At 45.7% G+C, this 20,680-nt stretch overlaps 1 protein-coding gene across 4 annotated transcripts in view; it reads left to right on the forward strand.

Annotated features, from left to right (window-relative positions):
• LOC109401394 (protein madd-4) overlaps positions 1-20,680 on the forward strand; it is a 902,383-nt gene that overhangs the window by 726,352 nt on the left and 155,351 nt on the right. For all 4 annotated transcript variants that reach the window (XM_062851209.1, XM_062851210.1, XM_062851211.1 and 1 more), the window contains exon 6: positions 6,482-6,659. In XM_062851209.1, the coding sequence (XP_062707193.1) occupies positions 6,482-6,659 (178 nt within the window). The remainder of the gene's footprint in view (positions 1-6,481; positions 6,660-20,680) is intronic.

The raw sequence follows: 20,680 nt of genomic DNA on the forward strand, positions 1-20,680 counted from the left end.
AGTGACATCCTAGATGCTGGGTGAATAATGTGGAGTAAATTGAATCAAAAACTCGAGTGGGCAAAAATAATGTTTATGAATTTAACTAGAATCACTAGAACTTAAACCTAACTTTTGATGGCTACACCTTAGCTTGACGTCAACGCTGAGCGTTTAGTTGGGAGTCGGTCTTCTTTAACATCCACGGAGAAATCTCATTCCCTCTGTCACTTCAAAAAAGACGATGTTCTGACCATCCGTCTAGCGCCTCTTATGCCACGGCACTCGAAGCACTCTTCGTCTTCTGTCACCCAGGTGATATGGACATCATTCCCACAAGCGCACATACCGCGTCCTTTGAGACCGTGGGGTATGCACTGACCACCCTAAGGCACATCAGCCTGCCCAAGTAACAATCAGCATGCCTTGAAGGTTTATTCATGTTTTATCCTGGTTTTATATGAGCATGTGAAAAAGCTAGCTGTTCTAAATTAGTTTTATGTGGTAGTTTTTTACTTTGAACCTTTGGCGTTCCATAAAACTATCATATAACTTCTGCTATAAACATCGTCATTTAAAGACTTGCAAGTGGTCATGAATTGGTTTTGTTACTAATTATATGCCATTTCGATAAAACTTGCATTTACGGTTGTTGTCGGAAAGCTTTTTTTTTTGTAAACAAATACACAAAACTGTGAGGCAATGCATAAAACCAACAAAAGATTTCGTAGCCGTAAAATAAACCAAAAAAATGCTGGGATAAAACCGCTAGTTCTATCATGAGCTCAGTTATGACCGCCTCAGGAGGGTTAGCCCTATTGGAGGAATCATCAGGAACACAGAGTTTTATCAGAAAAATATGTCGCCTAGTCGGGATAATTTATGTAAATACAGAAAAATCATTACTCAATTTTATGATTTCACGTACAGCTGAAGATCAAATTAAACCATACAACACGTTTCTGTCATTTTATTTTGTCAGAAAAATTACATAATGTCTTTAAAACTCCGCTGTGTTGAAAAAAACAATTTTGCACCCAATTCCACCGAGTAAATAAAATGCATTTAACTTCCAAATTAAGCATAGTTTGTGTGGCGCACTTAGTTTTTGTCATTATCACAGTCACATTCACCACAAATTTTCCGTGGCATGTCTCCTGACACGTATTAAATAGGAAAACAAATCAGAATTTCATATCTGCATCTTTCCAATTGATGGCTGGATAAACAATCAAGCATAATTTATTCAGACGATCGAACATTGAGAGTGAAAAATAATCAAAACAATTATTTGACAAGTCAGAAGATGGTTTTATTTAGATGGTTGATAAAACTATGATACAACCCGAAATCCTAAGCCGGTTTGCATACGAAGTCATGTAGACCCCAATAAGACTGGGCCAACTAGCCAGAACGTGGGCTTATTGAGGCATATAAGAACTCGAGAGCATTTTCAAGTCGGCATCAATGGTTTTATGTATAGGATTTTTGAATCGCTAAAAAACTTTGATAAAATTAAAATTGTTACTTGGGTGTGGGTACACTCCAGTCGCTTCACGTTTTGGTTGACCACTGGCGCACTCGACCACGCAGCGGCGCCATATCGCTTAGAGTTGATCGTGCATCCGCCAGTGGTGACCACTGCCTGTTGTTCAGACTTGCGGTTGTTTACTACCACCACCTCCGTTTTGTGGTGCGCGAGTGCCAACTGTGCCGACCTCATCCAGTCCTTTACTATGAAAACTGCGTGCGTTGCTAGCAGTTCCACTTCCTCTATGAACTTGCCGTATTTTACGAGGATAATATCATCGGCAAGGCCGACCAGCTTCACGCCCGGTGGAAGTTTAAGCCTCGATACGGCATCATACGCCGCGGATGGATGGATGGATGGACCCCTGAGGTACCCTTGCGATGATCTTGTAGCTTTTCTCGCCTTCCTCGGTATCATACATTAGCACCTTATTTAGGAAGTAGTTCTCCAGTATCCGGCATAGGCTAACCGGGACTCCTAGGTTGTGTATGGCACAATCGATGGCGGCCCACCTGACGCTGTCGAACGCATCCTTCACGTCCAGTGTGATGACCGCGCAATAGCGCAATCCTGTTTGCTCCTTTTGGAACGCTATCTTGGTCATTTCGGTTAAATTACAGCGCCCACCGTTGATTGACGCTTCCGGAAGCCGAACTAGTTATCCGAGAGGCAGGAGCCATCGGGTTTCTCGATATAGAATATCAGCCTCGACAGAATGATCCGTTTTAACAGTTTCTCTGCGGTGTCCAGAGGGCAGATAGATAGGTATGCCGACGGGTCGCCAGGTAGCTTCTTGGGTTAGGGCAGTAAACCACCTCTCCGGAAACTCGCCTCTGTCTAGGCACATGAGCATAGTCTAGTCATTCTGAACATGTCAGGACGCCATCTGAACAATACAGGCCTCGATGGCCGTATTGATGGCTACTGTCGGGATACCGTTCGGACCCGGTGCTTTGCTCAACTTAAGTGACCTCGCTATTGCGATAAGCTCGTGGTCCGTCACCGGGGCGACCTCGTTTTGACTGGTTTGGCCATAGAAGGTGAAGGCCCATGGCTTTTGAATCTTGAAACAGGAACAACGTTTCAACGATCATCTGCAGCATCTCGCGGGATCGTTTTGAAGGTGCTGACGCGCCCTTCGATTTGACGATGACCCGAAGGGGTCGTGTTGACTGCATGGCAGAGATTTTCGAAGCACGCTTGCTTACGCGCCTTAATCATTTTTTTTTGCGTACTGGTTCAGCTGCCCTGTAGGCCTCACCGCGTTCCATCCTATCCTGATCGGTGCGAGTTTTTTGCATCCTCCTTCTAGTTCTTAAGCAGGATGCGCGGAGTTCTGCGTATTCTGTACACCACCAGTATACCGGTTTGCGTCCATTTCTGGGTAGGGATCGTCAAGGCATTGTGGCGTCGCATGCACGGCTTAGGGTTCCGACTAGCCCATCGCTGGATAGATCGTCGGTGTTACCCTCCATAAGCAATCACTCCACAAATTTCGGCCTATAGAAGCACGAGGGCAGTCATTGTCGATGACGATCGAAGATCTTCATTTGTGGCGATCTCCTCTGTGTTCCACTCTGTATCGAATCGCCAGATAATCGGTGTGCGTGTATCCATCGTCGATCCTCCAGTTCGAGCTAGGGTTTAGACCCGGGCTCCAGTCAAGCGGCTACCCCGCGTTGAAGTCTCCACCGATGGCCACGAGACTCAATTCGCCCAAGCACTAGTGGCGCTTGATAGCGAATCCAGCATATACGAGAACTGGCCTATCGGCCACCTGGGAGGGGCATAACAACTGCAGTAGTATATCCCGTTGATCTTCGCTAGTGGGAAGCCCTCTTGCAACGTGGAAATTATTTCCTGAACCGGAAAACGACCGGTTGTACAGATCGCCGCTATCCAAGTCCCCGTTATTGGGAAGGATGCGATATGGGTCCGATAGTAGGGCGCTGTCTGTGCTTGACTCCGAGGCTGACTGCCACAGCAACTGTTGTGCGGCTTCACAGTGCCCAGGTTTAGCTGTGTAACCTGCATTAGTTCGACCTCATCGCGTGCCTGGACATTTAGGCCCGCCCGTTGTGTGACCCTTGTTTGTCGTGCAAATCATACATTTTGGTGCCTCTCGTGCCGCGTCTCCTCGACAGGTTTCGACCATGAAGCTCGAGCCATAGGGCGGTTCGACCGCTTCGCTACGGCCCCGGCGAGCTAAATGGTTTCATGTTGCATCGTCGCTTTGCCAGCAAAGAGAAAGTTGTTGGTTCGAGTGAATCGCTCCTCCCGGTTGGCATCAGCCGCAATCCGCTCATATTTCTTCTGCGTTTGCGGAACTTCAGCAGGCCCTATTTCAGATCCTTGCTGATGGTAGTCCGCCCGCTCGTGTAGTCAAATAGCTCGTCCAGCTGTTCGGCATCTACCAACATCTTTGGTAGGCCACTCCTGTTGCGGTTCAGCGCTCGCTTGAGATCCGCCCCAGTCATCTGCGCTTCCTTGGACAGTACTGTGCCACCTCCTGCTCCTCCGTTGAACCTCTTGCCGCCTGCGCGCTGGTGGGTACACCAGCTCCTCTTAGTGGCGATCTCACCAGTCCTCCTCTCGCGAACGGGTTCAATGCCGTTCCCTCTGCCTCTCCGCTCTCGATCACATTGTTGTTGTTTATGGATTTAGTAGTCGTCATTTCTGTTGGATCCCCTTAGAGCCGTTATCCCTCACTGCAAATAAAGCAGTCGCCAATGATCCTGGTGGTTATCTATGCAAGCAGGGAGGCCTTATAGGGACTGGGCTCAGTTTTTATCTGAACCTGCTTCCACCCAGTTAGTTGCTTAAGTCAGGAACGTACTTTAAGACCACGCCATGGTTTTATGGGACGAAAGACAGCGCCGACATTAACCTATCTGCTGTTTTGAATCAGTGTCACCTGACCTTACTAAGAGAAAAGAATACCGTCACTACCAGCTCACTTGTGCGTAGTTACCTAAGCGTGTACCGTTTCAGTTACCAATCACAAAGCAAGGCCAGTATACCGTAATCAGAAACTTACTGGCGTCGTTCTTGATGGGCCCGAGGCACTCCTAGCTGGGCTGTGACACTTTGGAAGCGGTGTCGTATCACTTGTACAGAGCTGCTTCCGAATGTGAACAATTTCTGAAAAGGCCCAGCAGAGCCCACTGGCTGCATCCCGCCACGCCTAGGCTTATTCCGCTTGAGCAATCCGTATGCCCCGATGCGTGGTCACCTTCCGGTGCCTTCTGGCTCGCAGGAGAGGGGGGGATTGGTTCGTCAAGCCCCTGGACTCCTGTCCCTGCTGCCTTCAATGATGGACTCTGTACCGTTTCTACTGTAGATTATTTTTGTCACCTACGTTCGCGACATCAACGTTTAGTCTAGGCATAGCTAGAGTAGAGCCCAGCCTCCCGCGTTAGCCACCCAGGCGTTTAAGTTTGCACTGTGATGGCCACGGGACTTAATTCCGCTAATGTGCTTTATAGCGAAACCAGCATAGACGAGATCTATGGGACACCTGGTTGTGGGTTTTTTTTTCTTCTAAACCATAGGGGGATAAATCTGCTCAACAAACACCCTAACAGGAAGGTTGGGGTAGAGTGGGGTTAAGGCCGTATTCTACAACAGTAGTAAAGGCCAGAACTACTCTCTTCTCGACCCACTAAAACACATTAATATGGTTGCCAAACCCTTCGTCTCTCCGGAACCACCAAGAAGGCATTGCTTCAGAGAGGAACTAGTGCACATCGCACCCTCAAGGATAGCTGCGTAGCCTACAGCAACGAACATCGATGACTCGCTTTGGAGAGTCCATCACGGTAGCATGCTGGCGCTTAGCCAGTTGCCCGAGTGGTCCTCACCACTCCCTTTGTCCTCGGAAGGCGGGCAGGGTCAACCCCGCCCGCGCCCAACTGCTTGGCAGACATCAAGAACTGATGCCCACGTGCAACCCGATCTGACCTGCTGAAGGCAAGGGTATCACTACTCTCCAGGCCCTATCAGCTGCACCCGAAGGTTGCAGACAGCAGGGTCTCACCTACCCCGACCCTTGCCGGGGACCCCTTTCCAACCGCGGGTTCGGATCCAACCCAGTAAACCGACGCCACGACAGCACCGCTACCGGGACTTCCTCTCCACGGCCACTTAATCGCTGTAAGGGTCGATCTCGACCGCAGGGCACCGGTATGACCTACGAAGCCGACTTCGAACCCCTGGACCACCTCTTGTACTGCATCTGGACTAGCCATTCTCTGAGTCCTCGCGCCACCTCCTCTGTAGCTCCCAGACGATGTGGGTGATAGCCGTTAAAACGGCATTCCAGCTAACCTCATCCCTATACATCCTCTGGACCAAGTTGTCCGGAGTTGTGTCCTCCCCGCATGTGGCAAGCATGCGGTCACGCATTGTGCAAAAACGCGGGCACACGAACAAAACGTGTTCCGCCGTTTCCTCTAAACCATTGCACACTGAGCATTCGGGAGAATCCGCATGCCCGAAACGGTGTAGATACTGTCGGAAGCAACCATGACCTGTAAGGACCTGAGTCAGGTGGAATGTAACTTCCCCATGGCGCCTATTGATCCAACTATCTACCCTCGGTATCAACCTATGGGTCCACCTTCCTTTGGTGGAACTGCCCCACGCGCGCTGCCATTTGACCATAGGGGCCATCCTGGCAGTCCTGCGTATGCCTCTTGTGCCGCACATTTCGAAGCACTCCATGTCCTCACTGATACGGATGCCGATAGGCACCATACCAATAATGACGCAGAGGTGGTGGGGGTGGGGCCCGTCCTTGTTCACCGTGATAATATGGCATTTTGGTGCAGCGTTGCACTCCGTGGTGATGTGGCCTTCCACTCCGCACTTCCGGCAGAGTATTACGTCTACGGATATTTCTAGTTTACTTTTTGTGTAACATCAAATAAATGAAATGTAACCCTACCATTTTCACTTGTTATTATTTTCCAGGGGTCGACCTCAACACCTGCTGGAGGACATGCCGGATTCGGCATCAGCCAGCGAATCGTTCCCACCGGTGGTGGGGGACGATGAACCTAGTGTAATAGTACAACTTTCCAATCGTGTCCAAGACGGAACCAGGTGCCGACCGGGCAGCTTGGACATGTGTATCCAGGGCAAATGTCAGGTAAGTTGTGGTAATTGAAAGCAATTGGTGTTTTGTGTCAAATGCTACAAATAATACCAGTAATGTGCGTTTTCAAATGAAGTGAGCATTAAAAAAATACAGCTAAATACTTAAAGATTGACGAAAAAGCTTTAAGTTCTAAAGTTATTATTAGGAGATGAACCAGCCCCTGGCTGAAAATCTCGATAATAAAGATAATTTTAATAATAATAAAGTTATTAATACTATTTTTTTTCTTATTCAACGAAATGTCACAGATTTCAACGTGTATCACATGCAACTTGTAATAGACTAGTAAATTGCTTGTCCCAAAAGAATGTCTCCCTCAGTCCTCCGATCCGATGCCAATATGTTAAACAAGTCTTTTACAAGACGATCAGCGACGTCCAATTTGCTTATCCCTTTGCTGTGAAACCTCCGCCACCCTAGCTAATCGCTCAATGCATCAATCTCCCGGCCAGTAGCAAAAACTTTACATCCCCACCACTCGAGAAAGGCAAAAGAGTGACATGGCAAGCTGGAAAGTCAAACAAAATCAAATCTATATTCAAATTAGTCCTTAGACCTTCCTCCGCTTCTTCCTCGAGTCAAACACTCCCAAAAGAGCAATTTACCCGAAAAAAAAACGGATGTGCCGCCACTGGCACAACACGCCGAACTGATGTTGCTTTGGTGGAGTCCTGCTCGTCCCCGTCTGGAAGCGCTCCGAAAGAGCTTGATTGCTCCACTTCAACTCGAGAACCTTTTCGCACTCTTTCGCGCCTTACCCCCTTTGCACAAAAGACGACTACGACGACCGTCCGGCAGCGCTCTGAAATGGCACTTGACTATTAACATCTCGAAGGGCAATAAATTATTTCCAAATTTAATTTTGCCTAAATTATCATCCCGACCGTGAGGGGGGCCTGCTCCCACAACTCCCAAACCACACCGGGCCGACCGGGCAGCCTCCATCATCCAGAAGCCCCGATCGACTGACGAACTGGCCCGATTCTAGAAATGGTATCATACGCTACTGCTCATTAGAATGATTCCCCGACGTGCGCTGGAATTGATGCTTTGCTGAGCAGAATTTGCTCACTGGCGCGCAAGGGATCCGAGTTGGTGTAACGGGCGGGCATGGATGGGGTCAGGTAGGGCCCATGATTGAGTTTTGCTACAATAATAGACTTGGATCTTCGATATTACAACTCACTGCATGGCACTCTGACAAACTCAATGTGCTAGTAGTTTGGTAGTGTGCTTATCAGACAATAAGCTCGAGTGGGGAATTTATTGGATGGTATATGCAAAGACCGTACATAGTTGTCAGGGTGAGGTGGTGTTAAACACTATGGTTCCTAGTTGGATGCAACATACGGATAGATCAGGGATGAAGGCTTTCTTCTAGATTTTTCGAATCAGAATGGTATTCTAAACTGAATCGTTCTTTTCATTTCGTTGGTTAACTGCAGCAACGAGTGCTTCAGTTAGTTCATGATATTGCTTTCAGCGTTAATTAGTTAACTACCGCGAAAAGAATGGTTCTTTTACCCCAAGGGTAAGGAAATCGGATGGATAATTGAACCATTACAAAAAGTTGTTTTCCTTTCGATTTGTTCAATCAAGTAACACACGTCTATATCATTGGCAATGTAATAAGAGAGCCAGGGGGGCACGCTCTCCCCAGAATCCGCCAGACCAACCTCTCTCATCCAGAAAATTGTAAACATTGGAACCTCCATTAAGGTTATAAATCGGGACTGCTTTCAGAAGGTTATTAGGGGTTTTCAGAGTGTTTTAGAGGGGTCTTAGTGGGCTGCACAGGCTCTAATGTCAGGCTTAAAGTGTTTCAAGGCGCTTCAGAGCCTTTCAAAATGTTTCAGATTGATTTTAAGGGGCTCCCATGGCTGTCAGGTCAGCTCCATTGCCTTCTTCTTCTTTATGGCTCGACGTCCCCACTGGGACTTGGCCTGCCTCGCTTCAACTTAGCGTTCTTTGAGCACTTCCACAGTTATTAATTGAAGGGCTTTCTTTGCCTGCCATTGCATGAATTTGTATATTGTGAGGCAAGTACAATGATACACTATGCCCAGGAAGTCGAGAAAATTTTCGCCGAAATTTCGAACCCGCCGTCTCCGGATTGGCGATCCATAGCCTTAACCACTATGCTAACTGGAGATCCGGCTTCATTGCCGTTTTAGGCGGGATTTTAGGCGTTCTAGAGCATTTCAGAAGGATTCAGGATTCAGGGAGGACTTCTGAAGCATTTCAAGATGATACATTCAATGCGTACCAAACCTTCTCGGGGTGTTCAAAAAAAATCCAGATGGAAGTTTTTAGGAGCTGCAGAAGCTCTCGGGTGGCACGGTAAAGGCTGGGTATGCTGCGCAATTAAGATCCCATTGTTATCCACTAGCCTCTGCCCAGCAACTCCTATCCCTACCTCCACGCGGTACCGGCCGGAAACCATGAGCAACCTTAGGGAAGATCGGGTAACCAACCCCGGTGGGAACTTTGGTCGTAGGCTGACAGGGAAGGAGGGTTTTGCTTCGGCAAACCTGAGCGTCTTTTCTCCAGGAGGAGCGGCTCACAACAGCGTCTGATCCCCATGTTAGGGGCGGCTGATCTACGTCCGAGTGCCAGGGAAGGACTCTAAGCTCAACTGTGCACTATGGTCCTCCAGAAAGTAGGGAGTTGGTGTCAGGCCCTACGAGCCAGCCGTAAAAAACCATTGAAGCGGAAAATCAGCAACTGAATAATACGAACCGAGACCAACGGCAACGACCCCAGTGAACAAAACGGACTTGCGATTGGAAACTCGGTACGTGGAACTGCCGATCTCTCAACTTCATTGGGAGCACCCGCATACTCGCCGATTTACTGAAGGACCGCGGGTTCGGCATCGTAGCGCTGCAGAAGGTGTGTTGGACAGGATCCATGGTGCGAACGTTTATAGGTAATCATACCATGTACCAAAGCTGCGGCAACACACGCGAGCTGGGAACAGCTTTCACAGTGAAGGGTGATATGTAGAGGCGCGTGATCGGTTGGTGGCCGATCGACGAAAGAATGTGCAGGTTGAGGATCAAGGGCCGATTCTTCAACTTCAGCATAATAAACGTACACAGCCCACACTCCGGAAGTACTGATGATGACAAGGACGCATTTTACGCGCAGATCGAACGCGAGTACGATCGCTGCCCAAGCCACGACGTCAAGATCATCATAGGAGATTTGAATGCCCAGGTAGACCAGGAGGAGGAATTCAGACCGACGATTGGTAAGTTCAGCGCCCACCAGCAGACGAACGAAAACGGCCTACGACTCATTGATTTCGCCGCCTCCAAAAATATGGCCATACGTAGCCCCTTTTTCCAACACAGCCTCCCTTATCGTTACACCTGGAGATCACCACAGCAGACGGAATCTCAAATCGACCATTTTCTAATTGATGGACGGAAACATTATCGACGTCAGGACCTGTCGTGGCGCCAACATCGACTCCGACCACAATCTAGTGATGGTCAAACTGCGTCCAAAACTCTCTGTCATCAACAATGTACGGTACCGGCGACCGCCACGGCACAACCTAGAGCGACTGAAGCAATCGGATGTCGGCTCAGCATACGCGCAGAATCTCGAAGCCGCGTTGCCAGACGAGGGCGAGCTCGATGAGGCCCCTCTGGAGGACTGCTGGAGTACAGTGAAAGCAGCCATCAACGACGCAACAGAGAGCGCCATCGGGTACGTGGAACGGAATCGACGGAACGAATGGTTCGACGAAGAGTGCAGAACGGTTTTGGAGGAGAAGAACGCAGCGAGGGCGGTAATGCTGCAGCAAGGGACTCGACAGAACGTGGAACGTTACAAACAGAAGCGGAAACAGCAGACCCGTCTCATTCGGGAGAAAAGCGCCGTCTGGAAGCAGCGGAGTACGAAAAAAAAATGGAACTGTTGTGCCGTTCCCAAGAAACACGGAGTCAAAGCAGCTGGTAAGGATAATATCGCAGCTGAACTCATCAAGATGGGCCCAGAAAAGTTGGCCACTTGTCTGCATCGGCTGATAGTCAGGATCTGGGAAACCGAACAGCTACCGGTGGAGTGGAAGGAAGGGGTAATCTGCCGCATTCACAAGAAAGGCTACCATTTGGAATGTGAGAACTTCAGGGCGATCACTATTTTGAATGCTGTCTACAAAGTGCTATCCCAGATTATCTTCCGTCATCTGTCACCTAAAACGAATGAGTTCGTGGGAAGTTATCAAGCTGGCTTCATCGACGGCCGGTCGACAACGGACCAGATCTTTACCGTACGGCAAATCCTACAGAAATGCCGTGAATACCAGGTCCCAACGCATCACCTGTTCATCGACTTCAAAGCGGCATACGACAGTATCAACCGCGCAGAGCTGTGGTGAATCATGGACGAAAACGGCTTTCCTGGGAAGCTGACTAGATTGATTGAAGCAACGAAGGACGGTGTGCAAAACTGCGTAAGGGTTTTGGGTTGAACTATCCAGTTAATTCGAATCTCGCCGGGGACTTCGACAAGGTGATGGACTCTCATGCCTGCTTTTCAACATCGCTTTGGAAGCTGTGATGCGACAAGCCGGACTCAACAGCCGGGGAACGATTTTCACAAAATCCGGTTAATTTGTGTGCTTTGCGGACGACATGGACATTATCGCTAGAACATTTGGAACGGTGGCAGAGCTGTACACCCGCCTGAAACGCGAAGCAGCAAAGGTCGAACTGGTGGTGAATGCCTCAAAAACAAAGTACATGCTGGTAGGCGGAACCGAAAACGACCGGATCCGTCTGGGTAGTAATGTTACGATAGACGGGGATACCTTCGAGGTGGTGGAGGAATTCGTCTACCTCGGATCCTTACTGACGGCTGACAATAACGTGAGCCGTGAAATTCGGAGGCGCATTATCAGCGGAAGTCGGGCCTTCTACGGGCTCCAGAAGAAACTGCGGTCAAAAAAGATTCACCCACGCACCAAATGCACCATGTACAAAACGCTAATAAGACCGGTGATCCTCTACGGGCACGAGACATGGACCATGCTCGAGGAGGACCTACAAGCACTCGGAGTTTTCGAGCGACGCGTGCTAAGAACGATCTTCGGCGGTGTGCAGGAGAACGGTGTGTGGCGGAGAAGGATGAACCACGAGCTCGCTGCACTTTACGGCATCCAGAAGGTGGCCAAAGCCGGAAGGATACGGTGGGCAGGGCATGTTGCAAGAATGCCGGACAACAACCCGGCAAAGCTGGTTTTTGCAACTGATCCGGTTGGCACAAGGAGGCGTGGAGCGCAGAGAGCACAATGGGCGGACCAGGTGGAGCGTGACTTGGCGAGCATTGGGCGCGACCGAGGATGGAGAGCGGCAGCCACAAACCGAGTATTGTGGCGTACTATTGTTGATTATGTCTTGTCTTAATGATGTTGAACAAATAAATGTATGTATGCATGTAGAAGCTCTCGGGTAAGTCCCATGAGAGTTTTCCCGAGCAGAAGAAAATAACAAGTGAATAACATATCAAGATATTTATCTTAAATACTACCATACCTTGATATGCCCTCTATTAGGTGGTAATAAGAGGCAAAATAACAACAACGAATACCAAAGTTTAGTATAAATAACACCTAGAAAACAATAAGTCTTATTATTTCAATAATGAATGCATACCTAAAATTTCAAGTGCCGTATTTGTCATCTCATAGTTATTGAATAACAAATCAATAACATTTCTTGTTATTAAATATTTCATTTGTTCGATGACTTCATGATGTAATAGCAAATCTTGTTCTTCGATTATTTTCTATGCTACCAACCAACAAATACCACAACAATACCAAACTCTCCTCAAATACCTCCAACAGTTATTGTGCTGATCTCATAAAATTCCGTAGAATAACGCAGCAATAACAATTTTAGGTATAAGATCACATGTTGCTCTTTGCATGGTATTTGTAAGGTATGCCCTTCTGCTCGGGTAAGGGGGAAATTTCATAAGCGTGTCAGGGCGTTTCGAGGCGTTTCAAGGCGTTTCAGGGCATTCCAGAAGGTTTCTGAGGGGTTTGAGGGGCTACACGGGTTCTCAAGTCACTTCCTTGGGGTTTTAGGGAGATTTCAGAAGCGCTTCAAGACGTTTCAATGCGTTTTATCTTGCGTCCCAATGTGTTCCAAAGCATTCCAGGGCATTTAAGAATGTTTCAGAGGGGCTTTAGGGGGCTGCTCTGGATTTCGGTTCAGCCGGAGGTTTAGGGGGATTTCATAAGCGTTTGGTAATCAAAGGCATTTTAAGGAGTTTCAGGGCATTGCAGGAGAGTACGGAGGAATTCTAGGGCTGTAATAAGGTCTCAGATGAGTTTCATGGTGCTTTCAAAACGTTTCGGAAGGATTTCAAGACGTCCCATATTACTACGTTATTACGTTCCATATTTTCTCGTGCTAGTTTAAAACGATAATACATATCTCATTTTAAAGAGTTTTGATTTGATATAGCTATATTTGAGAGAGGTTAAGAGTTTTGTTTACTCTTGAATTTTGGTTTTATGAATAGCTTTGAGAATGCTATAAACCATAATAATAATCAAACAAAACTAACCAACAATGGAATTGTTATTTGGGCTCAAGTAACATTTTAAGTAATCAAATTATTTAATTATCGATTTTTACGGCTTAAGTTTTGCTTAATTCCAAAAGCCAGACTTTACAAATACTAGCGTGAGTGAGAAATTGACAAAATTGGAGTGAAATTTACGAAAAAGTTACTCGTCCTCTTTTAAGTTTTATTGTGCTCTATAAGAGATTTTCGTAACCAACTTCCAATAAAACAGAATCATACATCAAAACCTCTTGATCACCTCTTTAAGAGCATCTCCCAGCTAAATGGACCGCTCTCGAAGAGGTTTTACAAAAAAAAACTGTTTTCAAGCTGTGTCGAAAAATGTGTTAGTTGGTTAAAGCGCCAGTCTAGCGCAGGGGTTCTCAAACTTTTTGAGTTTGCTACCCACTTTTGATTTTCAATGAGTTTGGCGACCCACCAGCATGTAAATTAATAAAATAAGTCTTCATTTTTTGCAAATGTTGGCTGCCATTTTATATCTTTCATAGGTTGTGATAAACTTACGTTACGTAGCCCTCAAACTAAAAAAAATATTTATTTATAATGCTCTTTTAGTTTTTTTTAAGTTCAAGAAAGGTTAAGGCGCCCAAGTTTGCAGCATCAGTTAACTCTTAGTCTTAAAACCTTGAGATGAGATTGCAAGTTTGTAATAAATTTTACCAGTCTGGCTTCAGATTAGTGGCAATTTTACGCTCCTGTAGAACTTTAAAATTAAATATCGGCTGAAAATGTTACAGAAATTCATAGTTAGTGGATGAACATCAAGAATTATAGATAAGTTCTATTGAATTTTTTCATAATATCCTCAATGCAAATTTATTTTATCTCAATTTTTATTGAAATCACTTAAAGTTCTGATAATTAACATTCATCTGATTTTGACAGAAGTTTCGCTTTACTGAAATTGGAATTTCTACTTTTTTATATATTTTAACCGCTGAAACTGGCGTGTAAGTCCAAAAGAAAATGCTAACTGCAAGCAACAACCCGAACTCGTTTTTTCCAGAACACAAGTAAAATTTAAAATTGTACCCTAATCTTAAAACTGGCGGTTGAAAACTCATAGTTTTAGAATCGATTTCAGAACGCAGACTGTAGTTTCAATATTCAATATACTCCAAACATGCTTATAATGCAAAATTTTAAATAGATTTAAGAAGAAACCAACCGAAATTCTAGAAATAACTCTCCCTGAAATGGTTTTCTCCAAGGGAGTTTTTTTTAATTACAAAATGGCTAGAATTTAGCAATAACATTCGACATAAGTTAATAAAGACTTCGCGACCCACCAAAAATTAGCCCGCAACCCATCAATGGGTCGCGACCCATAGTTTGAGAAACGCTGGTCTAGCGAATACGGAGTCGTGGGTTCGAATCCCACCAGAACACGATTTGTTTCACAAATTCATTTCTCAATTCGTCAATTAGCAACATTCGATGGCTTCTAATTGATTAAAGTTTTCTATTCGTATAGCTACAAACTATCACATAATGTTTCCACAAATATTGTATGTAAGTCCATCTATTATTCTTTTAATCAATTTCGAAAAACAAACTCACATAATTATTTGTGAAATTCCCTTGAATTGTTTCATATAAATGTTTTCATTTCTGGAATTCTTCTGATCTTGTACGAATGCTGTTCTAACTGATAACCGTATTCACTTCGAAATGCATTCCGGTGCTAAACCGTCTACGATGGTCAAACTTTGATATACAAACATGGGTATATTAGTGGCCCTTTTATGTAAAAAGACATATCTTTCCAAGTAATCAAAACAAAAATGAACTTTGAGTCAACATGGCAGCAGAATTAATGTTTTTCCATTCCATTAAACGAAGAGATTGAATACTTACTAGAAACGTTATGATTAGGCGTCCATTATACAGCCCTGTTTCTCGAAATTCGAATTTCCCTTTCCGCTTGAGAACTTATCCGTTCCGGAGTCGCTATAGAGCTTGTGCTGTATGTAATATGTGTAATGTGATGCTGATGCATATCACAGCGCACAGAGGGCCAAGAATGCTCGCTCAAGTGCTTGTCGTTCTTGGTGGATGGTGCTTCTTTTCTAGAGATTTTCTTCCAAGAAGTTCAGGCATAGGACAGTCTTTCGAGTAAACTTCGCCTCGAAGAATGGTCGGAAAACGAGGTCAACCATTTAGTGTGCCCCCAGAGGTTCTCACCCCGTGTCGTCGCTGTCCTCGTCGCTATGTGGGGCAATTCTTTCCTAGCGGAACAGTACAGTAGAACTTCCATTCATTCTTTTTCATATTTTATGTCCTTATTTGCATCATATATTCAACGAAATTTATCCATCCACTCATCCGACATGGCTAGGATCTATGCGACCATGTCTTACCCTCTCCAGATATACGAATTTCCAATGCATCTGAAGAAAAACATATCGACTCGTTTGAAAAGGTTTGATGCTTTTACGCTGTTCACCAGCTAGTTAGCACACGGACGAACACTCTCTTCGGATGCCTTCAAGTACATCAACCGTCCGCCCATCCGTCCCTCCCGTCTCCAGTGACGTTAGCGTGTGTAAAAGCGTTACAAGGAATGGGGGAAATGCGCTCTGGAATGCAAAAGGACTGAACAGGGTGAAGAAAAACGAGTGCACGGCCAACCATGAAGTGACGATGGGCAAAGTGGAATTTGCGTACCTACCATATTGCTTTCATGTGGTTTTCTCTCTGCTATGTGACAGAGGAATTCCGGCAGTTCTTTGATATATTAGTGCAATTGCTGGCTCCAGACGGTGCGGTCAACAAAGGCTATTGGACCAGAATTTGATTTCAATATCAACACCAGTATTTATGACAATATTGTGAAATAGTAAACATACTTTAAATGCATGACTTCGATAAGGTACAATTATGAAGCAAAAATATTCCAAATATTGCCAAACACCGGAAGTATCAGTTGTATAATAATTGATTTTTGTTACACATAATGAATTTCATGTGGAATGAAGGCAATATATTAACTCTCCGAGGATGTTTAGATGACCACGCTAGAGTAGTAAACATTCAGCGTGCTTCCCTGGATCAAATTGTCCTCAACTTCTTACTACGGTTAATCTGTAGAATTGACGTTAGTGCAGTCATCAATCATCCTTTTTTTTTTAAGACGCAAAGGATTTCCAATGCAACATCAATGAACAACGAAAAAAATATTTCTGAAATTTCCCAAACTCAACTAAGAAGATCAGCATTGTGTGATTTTTCGGAAATTTCATTGGGGTTTTCTTCTAGGATTCCTTCAGAAATCCCCCAAGAATAACTTCACCGATTCTTTCTAAAAGTCATTGAAAGATTATTTAACTTATTTTCTTTGGAATTTGTTCAAGAAACTCTTCCTGTGGAGCGGACCTGGTGTGATGGTTAGAACACTTGACTATCACGCCGAGGACCTGGGATCGAATCCCACTCCCGACAAACTCGCAACATGTGAGTTCTTCCTTCGGAAGGGAAGTAAAGCGTGGGTCCCGAGATGAACTAGCCTAGGGCTGAAAATCTCGTTAATACAGATAAAAAAAAGAAACTCTTCCATTTCATTTCATTTATTTAGTTAACATCAAATTCATGATAATACTGAATCAACAGTTTGCCGCCATAATACTCGATTTGCAGCTGCAGCTCTCCAACGTCGGTCACGCCTAACACTCGCCAGATCACGCTCCACCTGGTCCGCCCATCGTGCTCTCTGCGCTCCACGCCTTCTTGTACCAACCGGATGATTAGCAAACACCAACTTTGCAGGGTTGTTGTTCGGCATTCTTGCATCATGCCCTGCCCATCGTATCCTTCTGGCTTTGGCCACTTTCTGGATGCTGGGTTCGCCGTAAAGTGCAGCGAGCTCGTGGTTCATCCTTCTCCGCCACACACCGTTCTCCTGCATGCCGCCGAAGATCGTCCTTAGCACCCGTCGCTCGAAAACTCCGAGTGCTTGCAAGTCCTCCTCGAGCATCGTCCATGTCTCGTGTCCGTAGAGAACCACCGGTCTTATTAACGTCTTGTGCATGGTACATTTGGTGCGGGGGTGAATCTTTTTTGACCGCAGTTTCTTCTGGAGCCCGTAGTAGGCCCGACTTCCGCTGATGATGCGCCTCCGAATTTCACGGCTCACGTTGTTGTCAGCCGTCAGTAAGGATCCGAGGTAGACGAATTCCTCCACCACCTCGAAAGTATCCCCGTCTATCGTAACATTACTACCCAGACGGATCCGGTCGTTTTCGGTTCCGCCTACCAGCATGTACTTTGTTTTTGAGGCATTCACCACCAGTTCGACCTTTGCTGCTTCGCGTTTCAGGCGGGTGTACAGCTCTGCCACCGTTCCAAATGTTCTAGCGATAATGTCCATGTCGTCCGCAAAGCACACAAATTGACCGGATTTTGTGAAAATCGTTCCCCGGCTGTTGAGCCCGGCTCGTCGCATCACACCTTCCAGAGCGAGTCCAGAGAGTCCGTCACCTTGTCGCAGTCCCCGGCGAGATTCGAATGAACTGGATAGTTCACCCGAAACCCTTACGGAGTTTTGCACACCGTCCATCGTTGCTTTAATCAGTCTAGTCAGCTTCCCAGGAAAGCCGTTTTCGTCCATGATTCTCCATAGCTCTGCGCGGTCGATACTGCCATATGCCGTTTTGAAGTCGATGAACAGGTGATGCGTTGGGACCTGGTATCACGGCATTTCTGGAGGATTTGCCGAACGGTAAAGATCTAGTCCGTTGTTGACCGGACGTCGATGAAGCCAGCCTGATAACTTCCCACGAACTTATTCGTTTTAGGTGACAGACGGAAGATGATCTGGGATAGCACTTTGTAGGCAGCATTCAAAACAGTGATCGCCCTGAAGTTCTCACATTCCAAATGGTCGCCTTTCTTGTGAATGGGGCAGATTACCCCTGCCTTCCACTCCTCCGGTAGCTGTTCGGTTTCCATGATCCTGACTATCAGCCAATGCAGACAGGTGGCCAACTTTTCTTGGCCCATCTTGATGAGTTCAGCTGCGATACCATCCGTCTTACCAGCTGCTTTGTTGGTTTTGAGCTGGTGAATGGCATCCTTAACTTCCCTCAGCGTGGAAATTGGTTCATTTCCGTACTCCGCTGCACTGGCATCGTCGTTTCTTCCGTTGCCGTGGGCTCCCGTGCCTACGTTCTCCACCCAAGCAGCACACAAGTTACAAAGGAGTATCGACAGCGCAGGTTTTTGGTTGCACAGGAGCTACATTCATGTAATTCTAACTCAAAGGCAGAATAACTTGAAAATGACCCGTGTCCAACCAAAAAACTAGGGGTGGGTAATGTCTGAGACATAACCGCATTGTTGACGTAGGACAAAGGCTGGAATGAGGTTCCGACTTTTATATATTGAAATGGGCCCTTTAATTTGAAGTCTTAAATCAGCTGATTTTTCGTGTCATTGTTGTCCGACCTTCGTAAATAAATGCATAACGAATTTATCACATAACGTCGGTTTCCTGCAATAGGGGCACAACTCAAAATATGTCATTTTTGAGATTTTGATGGCAAATGATGAAAAACTATGTAAAATTTCATCTCACAAAGACCCGTTCCAAAATTCGATGAGAAACTCGAGATTTGGGCATTTTCACCAATTTTCCGCAGTAAGGGCACAACTCAAAATCAGTCAATTTTTTCAATAGTCGTTGAAAAATAGTTGTCAAAAATTCATGAAACAGATAGTCCTTCAGCCCCTTTCAATGATACAACAATCAAAATTTGTTTACTTTTGTCAAATGATGAGAGAAATAAGTGAATTTGCAGGAGGTGCTTCATGATTGCCAAATTTCAAACGCATATTCTGAAAATTCACATTTTTTGAGTTGTGCCCCTATTGCAGGAAACCGACGATAAAAGGCCTACACAATGTATGCTGGCAAAATTCAAATCGGCGGAGTGATGTGTTGATTAAAGTTGTTACCTATGTGATCCATTTCACTGAACGCATTCATAAGATGTTAATTAGTTAAACCTTCCGTAACTCGCGCGGTTGGCCATCAGGCAGCGTCCATTTATTACGTAACGCTAAAATCGACAATTTTCGACCCCCCCTCCCCCCTCCATAACGCTGTTTTGTATGAAAACCCGGAAATTTTTGTATGGGCCGTAACGCTCGACCATACTCCCCCCCTCCCCCTAGAGCGTTACGTAATTTGTGGACGGCGCCTCACTTGAGGGTTGAGTATTATTTTATTTTGAAGATAAATGTTCAACCGTTGTTTGAAAGAATTTTCGTCGAAAGGAAAGAATGATTATAATATTGAAAGGCGTTAAGCCATAGCTTCCCAAACATCATATTGCGATCGTAACAATCATTAAAATAACTAAAATTGCCGCTATGAAATTAACAGATGGAGCCACCGTAGCCATGTGTATTTGACACAACTCAATTGCTAGATTCAACAATACGTTGTATAGTTACGCGAACAACAATTAGAGGCCGGCTATACTGTTGCTAAGTTTTCAGTCTGTCGCTTTTAATTATCCGATTCATAACTCTGGAGGAATAATTTTCACTGGTCCTGAAAAGAACCTTTTAAATAACAGGAGATTTCGGCAAGACAATTGAAAATTATCCGCACTGAATGCTGGAAGCCATCGAAAACTGCCATCGCTTACTGCCGTGGATGAGATTCCTGGTTCTTCTTCTTCTTCTTCTTGGCGTAACGTCCTCACTGGGACAAAGCCTGCTTCTCAGCTTAGTGTTCTATGAGCACTTCCAAAGTAATTAACTGAGAGCTTCCTCTGCCAATGACCATTTTGCATGTGCATATCGTGTGGCAGGCACGAAGGAAGTCAAGGAAATTTCCTTTACGAAAAGATCCTGGACCGACCGGGAATCGAACCCGTTACCCTCAGCATGGTCATGCTGAATACCCGTGCGTTTACCGCCTCGGTTATATGGGCCCTGTTCCATATAGCCTGAGATTCCTGGTTCCAGATTCTAGAGATTCCTGGTTCTATCAGCTAAATAGCCGAGAGTCATCGCAGGATTGGTGCGCAGCTGCGGAGGTGACATCCATTCCCTTTGACTGATTCAACGAAAATGACGGAAGAAAACAGAGGTCACTGCTTTTATTCCCCTTGATTAGTAGATTAGGCTCCTCCCATTTGGCTGGCTTTCCAGTTTATTTCGTTTGCATGACCCGCCCCGAATGCTCCAGACGCATCAAGCAACTAACCAGCCGAGAAATGAGCAAACCACCAGCGGGTAACCAAACGATCAACTTTTAAGCGCAAACCGACATTCGGTTCTTCAGATTTGTGCTCTAGAAAATTCTAGGTGTGGCTTCGTCATATATTCACCTTCGAACATTTTTGAAAAATGTTTAAACTTAATTTTAATTAAACAATGTTTCACGCAAAATAGTT

This window comes from Aedes albopictus, chromosome 2 (assembly GCF_035046485.1).
Source record: "Aedes albopictus strain Foshan chromosome 2, AalbF5, whole genome shotgun sequence".
Taxonomy (NCBI): Eukaryota; Metazoa; Arthropoda; class Insecta; order Diptera; family Culicidae; genus Aedes; species Aedes albopictus.